This window comes from Bos indicus x Bos taurus, chromosome X (assembly GCF_003369695.1).
Source record: "Bos indicus x Bos taurus breed Angus x Brahman F1 hybrid chromosome X, Bos_hybrid_MaternalHap_v2.0, whole genome shotgun sequence".
Taxonomy (NCBI): Eukaryota; Metazoa; Chordata; class Mammalia; order Artiodactyla; family Bovidae; genus Bos; species Bos indicus x Bos taurus.
In genome coordinates, this window is record NC_040105.1 from 94331211 (window position 1) to 94340644 (window position 9434).

The window sequence follows — 9434 nt, forward strand, 5'->3', positions numbered from 1 at the left end:
TTGTACCCTGGTTCTACTAAATACTATTGTATGTGCTAAGTCCCTTCAGTCGTGTCCAATTCTTTGAGATCCCATGGACTGTTAGAGACCCCTGCCAGGCTCCTCTGTCAATGGGATTCTCCAGGCAAGAATACTGGAGTGGGTTGCCATTTCCTCCTCCAGACTAAATACTATCAGCATCAAGCAAATTGTTTAACACCCTATGGCCTCAGTTTCCTCTACTGTAAAATGGGAATAATAGTATCAAATACCTCCTAGAATTGCTGTGAGAATTTTATGGGACAATTCACTTAAAATGCCCAGAACCCTTCAGTCTTTCTCTGATGGACTCTCTTGAAACCTGGCACATGCCTTCTGCCAGGTGTGCAGAGAAGTGAGCTGCTGGATATGTTCTATCTTTTGGCCTGGTTATTGCTGTTGTTGGAGCTGAACAATTTCATCCTCACTTTGCAGAACCTAGGGCAGCCAACTTGCTCCCTAAACAAATGGGGGCTGTTTAATGCTGAGCACTGTTCCTTTCTTACAAAGTATTTAGTCTGTAATTATACATTTATGAGGGCTTCCCACATGGCCCAGTGGTAAAGAACCCACCTGCCAATGCAGAGACCTAAGAGACTGCCTGTTTGATTCCTGGGTTGGGAAGATGCCCTGGAGTGGTGCATGGAAACCCATTCCAGTATTCTTGCTTGGAGAATCCCATGGACAGAGGAACCTGGCAGGCTACAGTACATAGGGTGGCAAAGAGTTGGACACCTGAAGCAACTAAGCCTGCCCGCCCTCCGCTAGAATGGTGCCCAACACAGAATAGGCATTCAATAAACATTTGTTGAATGCAACAACTAGCGATGTGATAGATGAACTAGAGCACTGGCTCCCTGTAAGCCTTCAGTGAACCGACAGTTCACTGAAAGATGTTGTTCCCAGTGACCTCGAAGTGAAGGTGGAGGGCTCGTCCAGTTCACTCTGGTCCTGGCTTCCCTCGGGGATAGGCACATGGAAGCCAGACGATCTGGAAGCACTGCTTCCTTCACTTAACGCTGCTACGCAGCAGTATCCGCCAAAAGTGAGGAAGTGAGGAAAAGTTGCAAAGCTGGAGTGGGGCGAGAGGAAGTTGAAGAGAGTGGATCAGCCTCAGCCGGAGCTCTTCTTTAAGCTTGCGCCTGCAGCTCTGAGTTGAGTCCTCTCAGACGCCAGAGGGAGGTGTGCACAGAGTCTGAGACTCTATGGTTGTTCCCACCGACTCCCATGAGGAAGCGCGACAAGAAACCTCCTATATACTTCCGTTTCCGGCCCGGTCTCTTTCTTTCCGTGCTGGTATCGCTCTCGCAAACATGGTAGGACCTTGGAGTGGGGTCTGGTAACATCCAGTTTAATCTTTGCCTCTCTGTTGATGGTGTTGTCTCGGGATGCGTCCGGGCTCCTGCGTGGACTCGTTGTACCAAAGGAACACAGTGTTGCCAGGGTCGAGCCCAAAGGGACTGAGCTTCGGGGCCAGGAATTGAAGTGATGAGATCTAAGGGGTAGACCTAGGCAGCGGTAGAGGGAATATGTTTTTGTTTTAGTTTGGGACTCGGCAGAGGCCGCTATACTTGAAGTACAGGGGGCTAGACCACCTTATAGTCAGTGTTGTATGTTGGCGAGGAGTTTGAAAGTCCTCGTGGGATGCCGTAGCTTCAGCTGGGTCGGGTTGGGCTTTGTGCCGGTGGTCTGATATCACTGTATGTTCTCAACGGTTTATTTACTAGGTGAACGTTCCAAAAACCCGCCGGACTTTCTGTAAGAAGTGTGGGAAGCACCAGCCCCACAAAGTGACACAGTACAAGAAGGGCAAGGATTCTCTGTATGCCCAGGGTAAGATGGTTTGTACGTGATTTGGTTTTAATGCGGTATTTGTGTAGTAATAGAATACGCGAGCCCAGTCTCCCTTCCCTTTCTCATTTGGGCATTGATATTTCTGCTGGAAAGTCCAAGATACAATCGATGAGAAGACTTTTTCACATGTCTGTTCTGATTGGTTATGTTTGATAAACCCTGACAAATACCTTGCATTCTCCCAGGAAAGCGGCGTTATGACAGGAAACAGAGTGGCTATGGTGGGCAGACTAAGCCGATTTTCCGGAAAAAGGTTCGTAATAATTACTGTTTGATATGCTTTTCTCACTGACCGTGGCAGAGACTTTACATTTGTTTTTAGCCCACACACGTCTAGAGTATAGGTGTGTGTGTTTATAGTTTCAGTGAAGTTACCTCAGTTACCAGTGGAGACATCTAGTAGCTGGGAGTGCAGTCCAGGTCTTACTGCAGAGTACAGTATTGCACTGCCTCACTGTTTTTTATATTTTTTGTCCTCCTCTTTGTGAAGAGGCAAACATCAAGGAATAAGACCTGCTTTCCTAAGGACTGAAGTTTGAGTACAACTGTAAATCCTTTCCTTTGTCCTGTTCTTATCTGTTGTCATGTCCTAAGGAGTCCTTACGCTTGCGGTAAGAATCTTTCACTTATTTTGTGTTTCAGTTCTGTTCAGAAGCCTGAAGTCAGCTACTTACCTGATGAAGTCTTAAAAGTTCTTTAAAATAGCCATTTAGGTCTGCCACTGACTTCCTAAATAACCTGTGGTTCTCAGTCTGAATTTCTGAGTTTCTGTTCCGATTTGTCTACCCCTTAAAGTACACAATGCTTGGAGCATAGCCTTCCCACAAACAGCATTTCTTTTGGCACTTAGCTCCTCATTCAGCCTGGTTCCAGAAAGTATTCAGGAATGATTTCAGTGTTCATTTAGATACAGTAAATGGTTTGATCTCAAGGTGGTAATTTCCATTTCCACATTTGGATAGCTTGTTTAGGAGATGGGGACATTGCATCTATGTTTTTGCCCTTTTCAGAACTGCAAACTAGTAACAATAGAATTCTGACTACAGGAGCAGGCTTTAAAAGTTGAGTATTTGTGGGAAGTGTACTTTCTGAGTTACATAATATCATATAAAATCTCGATGTAATTGTTAGTAGTCTCTGAAGAGTAGATTTAAGGTGAAGATCATCAGTCGTGTCTCTTTGCGACCCCATGGACTGTAGCCTACCAGGCTCCTCTGTCCATGGGATTTTCCAGGCAATAGTACTGGAGTGGAGGGACCTTCCCGATCCAGGGATCGAATCCGGGTTTCCCACATTGTAGACGGACGCTTAACCGTCTGAGCCACCAGGGAAGTCCCAAATTAATACTTATTAACCTTGTTTATTGGGTTGCAAACGCTGTTTGAAGTATAGTTGCATGGACTCAGTTGACCCATTTTTGCCTGTGGAGAATACTTAACTGCTAAAAGGCCAAGGTGGTATGATGAGGGCCCATTTGATAAGAAACCCTCTATGATATTTGATTTGAATGGAGAACTTGATTTCAAGTAGTAATGCCACTATTTTCTCTTACATCTGTCGTGGTCCAGGTGTGGGTTGGAAAAGAATTTCAAGACATGAGACAGAATGAGTGGGAAATAAAGTTTATTAGAATGGGAGACACTGTTAGAACAGCAGGCTAGCTCAAGGGAGAACTGACGTTGAACAGGGGTCCTTAGTCCACTTTTATACTCAGGGTACAAGGAGTGGGATAGGGGTCTTGTGGGTCATTTGCTGATTGGATGAGGCATGTATACTGGGTAGGGGGAAGAGTAAGGCAAATACCTTCTCCCTATGGGGTAGGAAGGGAGACAGTTTATACTGCTCAGGAGGAACTGAAATCCATTAATAGTTACAACATGGAGGGAAGGATGATAAGGGTTTTGTTTTTCTGTTTCTGCGTTCCAAGACCCTCCTTGGGTCACCACAGCATCTACTTACTTTCACAATTGTCACAACTCTTAAAATTTGCAGAGCTTTGCTTTATGTAGTACTTGACCCAGCATAGTCATATTTTTGAAGAAGGATTTTCTGCAGGATTTATGAAGGCTTTGAGTTATTTTTCCAGGCTAAAACTACAAAGAAGATTGTACTGAGGCTTGAATGTGTTGAGCCCAACTGTAGATCAAAGAGAATGCTGGCTATTAAGAGATGCAAGCATTTTGAGCTGGGAGGTGATAAGAAGAGAAAGGTATGTAATTATGGGGTGAAAGGTGCAATCTTTTCTATATGGTTTTGTAATGTTGAAAGAAAAGAAAGTGAAGTCACTCAGTCATGTCCAACTCTTTGCAACCCCATGGACTGTAGCCTAGCAGGCTTCTCCATCCATGGGGTTTTCCAGGCAAGAATACGGGAGTGGGTTGCCATTTCCTTTTCCAGGAGATCTTCCTGACCCAGAGATTGAACCTGGGTCTCCCGCATTGTAGGCAGATGCTTTACCATCTGAGCTACCAGGGAAGATGTTGAGAGGTATTGGAATGTTGAGAGGTGATTTCTGCCTACTCATTTTTTGTGGCCCCTCATTAAGATCAGGGGCAGTCATTCCTCTCAATATAACAAAGATCCATAGATTTTGGAGTTTTAATGTAAGAAGGGGGAAATGAAAAGACTGGTTTTTAATTAGGGATAGTGATCCTTTTAGGAATAGACACTATTCTTGATGGAGTAAAGATTCTTCACAAAATATAAAAACTCACTTTTTTTTCCTGTTCTATTGCAGGGCCAAGTGATCCAGTTTTGAGCTTCATATTTTGTTTTATTATGAAGACAATAAAAATGCCATCAATAAAATCCTCTTATTTATGCTTGATGGTTTTGGATTCTTGACTCATTAGGAGTTCAATCTGACTGGTTGAACTCACATCAGATGCTGTGATGGGTTTGGTACTTTCAGCACTTATTGTTAAAAAGCTGTTACTGGTTATCATGGAATATAAGTAGAGACCTGAAACTTTGCTCATAGGACAAGATTAGTACCAATTATGTCCATATTGAATATGGGGTTCACCAGGCATGACATAATTTGTCTCACATGTTTACTACTAAGTAGCCTGCCAGGCTCCTCTCTTGTCCATGGGATTCTCCAGGCAAGAAAACTGGAATGGGTTGCCATTTCCTTCCCCAGGGAATCTTTCCAACCCAGGGGTTGAATCCCAGTCTCCTGCTTGGCAGGTGGATTCGTTACCACTGCACCACCAGGGAAGCCCTTATATGTATTAGACTTACTCTCATCCCACCTAAACTTCCTCAAATTTTAAAGTAGATAAAAAAGTTATTTTAATCAGTGGAATCTATGGGGAATGACCTATTCACGTTGTAAAATGCCTAACAGTTGGAATCCTCTGTATGCTTTTGTATTCCTCATTCTTGTGCAGCAAAACTGGAGGTGAAGCAAAAAAGCTATGCATTTTGGTAACTGGAGATGGAGGTGTTTCCTTCCAAATTAGTTTCTGGTTTCTGTGGATGAATTAAGTCTTGGATTTGCAAATTCTATTCCAATTTTATTAACTGACAATTTTAGTTAATAGTACTCGAGTTTTATGAAAAAAAGTTGCACCTGACAGCCCAAGAATTGTTACAACATGCACATTGTGTTTTGCCTTTTGTGCTGTCCTGCATTCATGATGGGTGAGCTGAATAGCTTTTTTGCTTATGTGGGAAAAGGGTAATGGTAAAAGGGGAAGTGGAGAAGGGGCAGGCCTGAAGCATTAGGTTGGTCTTTAGGTAAACCAATGAGAGGAAAAGGAAGGTTGGAAATCCTCCAACGACTCATTCCTCCATACCCCAATTTGAAGTTCATTGCCTCACTGTGGGACCTCAAGATAAGGCAATCCATCTTAGAGCGGAGGGGGTCTTCTGTCCAGATGTTTGGTATTTTAGGTCATAATGTACCAACTGTTGTTGGTGAAAGAAAGCCATTTGCATTTGTTGGACCTAGATTATAAAAACAACTGTTTCTAGATTTAGAAAGTTAAGTGTGTGTGTAGGGGTGTTTCCTGACAAGATTCTCCCATAAAAATTCAGTAATGTGGTCTGTTGGATTGCCTCCCACGTGGCATAGTGAGTGGTAAAGAACCCACCTTTTCAGGAGACGTACTAGACACTGGTTCGATCCTTGGGATGGGAGTATCCCCTGGAGGAGGGCATAGCAACCCATTCCAGTATTCTTGCCTGGAGAATCCCAAGGACAGAGGAGCCTGGTGGGGTATAGTCCACAGGGTTGCAAAGAGTAGTACACAACTGAAGCAAATGAGTACACATGCATGGGTTGCCTCTAAATCATCCATTATGAAGGGTATTCCTGCTAGGTTTTTTTTTTCCCTTCAACTGAGAAAGTATATTCTCTTTCAGTTCATTTCAATCACTCAGTTGTGTCTGACCCTGCGACCCCATGGACTGCAGCATGCCAGGTTTCCCTGCCCTTCACTATTCCCAGAGTTTGCTCAAACTCATGTCCATTGAGTTGGTGATGCCATCCTACCATCTCATCCTCTGTCGCCCCCTTGTCCTGCCTTCAGTCTTTCCCAGCATCAGGGTATTTTCCAATGAGTTGGCTCTTTCTTTGCATCAGGTGGCCAAAGTACTGGCCTTTAGGCTAAGAATTAGTGCCATCCAAGTAAGTAGCGATGTAAGGGTTAAAAAGTGAAAGTCGCTCAGTTGTGTCCAACGTTTTGGCACTCTGTGGACTATACAGTCCATGGGATTCTCCAGGCCAGAATACTGGAGTGGATAGCTGTTCCCTTCTCCAGGAGATCTTCCCAGCCCAGGGATCGAACCCAGGTCTCCTGCACTGCAGGTGGATTCTTTACCAGCTGAGCCACCTGGGAAGTCCAAGAATGCTGGAGTGGGCAGCCTATCCCTTCTCCAGGGGATCTTCCGACCCAGGAATTGAACTGGGGTCTCCCCGCATTGTAGGTGGATTCGTCACCAGTTGAGCCACCAGCCTTGGTTTAAATTCCTGGCTGTAATTTACAGTGATTAAGTACCTGCATCAGGGTTGTTGTGAGGTCAGTACACCTTGTGCATCTAGAATAGTGCCTGGTCTGTAGTTCCAATACAGGCAACAGATAAAAAGGTAGTCACCAGTTTTTTGGTTTTCCAGTGCACATAGAACTCAACATTTATACTGTAATCTATTAAATATTAGCAATAGCATTATGTTTAAAACAACAGATGCATTAAAAATACTTTATTGCGGAGGAGCCGGCGTGCTGAGCCCCGGCCGCCGGCCCAGCATGGGTGTCTCCCGCGGGCCCGCCGCTGGCCGGGGCTAGGGCCGGATGGAGCCGCGGGATATAAAATTAAAAAAAAAAAAAAAACTTTATTGCTAACTAGCATCTAAATCTTAAGTGAGTCAATATTTTTTGCCATAGTAAATCACAATCACCATGATAAATACAATAATAGTGAAAAAGGTTGAAATATTGCGGGAATTACCAAAATGTGACACAGAGACATGAAGTGAGTAAATGCTGTTGGAAAAATAGGGTCGACAGACTTGTGACAGACGCAGGGTTGCCACAAACTTTAAATTTGTGAAAAAAACCCCAAACCCCCACAGTATTTGTTAAATGCAACGAAATGATGTATGTCTGTTAATTATTATTTTACTTATTAATATTACTAAGCTATTCTTTCTCAGCTATTCATATCTGGTTCGAAGGCTTCTCCCCAAAATGTTTTCAGATGGCTCAAATGTGGAAAATCTTACTCAAGGAAATAAAAACAGCTGAAGATGGACAAAAGCAGGGTAGTCACTTGTAAAGGAAGCTTTTTAATGCAGTCTAGCTTGCAATCTCAAAAATGACAGAATGACCTCTGTTCATTTCCAAGGCAAACCATTCAATATCACAGTAATAATCCAAGTCTATGCCCCAACCAACAATGCTGAAGAGGCTGAAGTTGAATGGTTCTACGAAGACCTACAAGACCTTCTAGAATTAACACGCCCAAAAGATGTCCCTTTCATTATATGGGACTGGAATGCAAAAGCAGGAAGTCAAAAGATGCCTGGAGTAACAGGCAAATTTGGCCTTACAGAATGAAGCAGGGCAAAGGCTAACAGGCAGGGCAAAGGCTAACAGTTTTGCCAAGAGAACACACTGGTCATAACAAACACCCTCTTCCAACAACACAAGAGAAGACTACACATGGACATAACCAGATGGTCAGTACAGAAATCAGATTGATTATATTCTTTACAGCCAAAGATAGAGAGGCTCTATACAGTCAGCAAAAACAAGACGGGAGCTGACTGGCTCAGATGAACACCTTATTGACAAATTTAGACTTAAGTTGAAGAAAGTAAGGAAAACCACTAGACCATTCAGGTATGACCTAAATAAAATTTTTTACAATTATACAGTGGAAGTGACAAATAGATTCAAGGGATTATACCTGATAGAGTGCCAGAAGAACTATGGATGGAGGTTTGTGACATTGTACAGAAGGCAGTGATCAAGACCATCTCCAAGAAAAAGAAATGCAAAAAGGCAAAATGGTTGTCTGAGGAGGACTTACAAATATCTGAGAAAAGAAAAGAAGCTAAAGGCAAAGGAGAAAAGGAAAGATATACCCATTTGAATGCAGAATTCCAAAGAATAGCAAGGAGAGAGAAAGCCTTCCTCAGCGATCAATGCAAAGAAATAGAGGAAAACAACAGAATGGGAAAGACTAGAGATCTCTTCAAGAAAATTAGAGATACAAAGGGAACATTTCATGTAAAGATGGGCACAATAAAGGACAGAAATGGTATGTACCTAACAGAAGCAGAATATACTAAGAAGAGGTGGCAAGAATACACAGAAGAACTGTACAAAAAAGATCTTCATGACCCAGATAATCATGACGATGTAATCACTCACCTAGAGCCAGACATCCTGGAATGAGAAGTCAACAGGGCCTTAGGAAGCAACACTACGAATAAAGCTAGTCGAGGTGATGGAATTCCAGATGAGCTATTTCAAATCCTAAAAGATGATGCTGTGAAAGTGCAGCACTCAATATGCCAGCAAATTTGGAAAACTCAGCAGTGGCCACAGGACTGGAAAAGGTCAGTTTTCATTCCAATCCCAAAGAAAGCCAATGCCAAAGAATGTTCAAACTACAGCACAGTTGCACTCATCTCACACACAAGCAAAATAATGCTCAAAATCCTCCAAGCCAGGCTTCAACAGTATGTGAACCATGAACTTCCAGGTGTTCAAGCTGGATTTAGAAAAGCCAGAGCAACCAGAGATCAAATTGCCAACATCTGCTGGATCATCAGAAAAGCAAGGGAGTTCCAAAAAAACATCTACTTCTGTTTTATTGACTATACCAAAGCCTTTGACTGTGTGGATCACAATAAACTGTGGAAAATTCTAAAAGAGATGGGAATACCAGACCATCTGATCTGCCTCCTGAGAAATCTGTATGCAGGTCAAGAAGCAACAGTTAGAACTAGACATGGAACAACAGACTGGTCCCAAATTGGGAAAGGAGTACGTCAAGGCTGTATGTTGTCACCCTGCTTATTTAACTTATATGCAGAGTACATCATGTGA

The 9434-nt window shown here is 43.1% G+C and overlaps 1 protein-coding gene across 1 annotated transcript; it reads left to right on the plus strand.

Moving 5' to 3' along the window:
• Nucleotides 1-1223: 1223 nt before the first annotated feature.
• RPL36A (ribosomal protein L36a) lies at nt 1224-4699 on the plus strand. Its single transcript, XM_027534235.1, has 5 exons — nt 1224-1334; nt 1746-1851; nt 2058-2125; nt 3959-4081; nt 4610-4699. The coding sequence occupies exons 1-5, from the start codon at nt 1224-1226 to the stop codon at nt 4628-4630; spliced, it is 429 nt and encodes a 142-aa protein (XP_027390036.1). The 3' UTR covers nt 4631-4699.
• The last annotated feature ends 4735 nt before the right edge of the window (nt 4700-9434 follow it).

Bases quoted from the DNA above. Each gene is read 5' to 3' on its own strand.
- RPL36A (XM_027534235.1), top strand. From the start codon at position 1,224: ATGGTTGTTCCCACCGACTCCCATGAGGAAGCGCGACAAGAAACCTCC. The intron at 2,126-3,958 runs GTTCGTAATAAT...TTATTTTTCCAG, and splicing joins AGCCGATTTTCCGGAAAAAG to GCTAAAACTACAAAGAAGAT. The intron at 4,082-4,609 runs GTATGTAATTAT...GTTCTATTGCAG, and splicing joins GAGGTGATAAGAAGAGAAAG to GGCCAAGTGATCCAGTTTTG.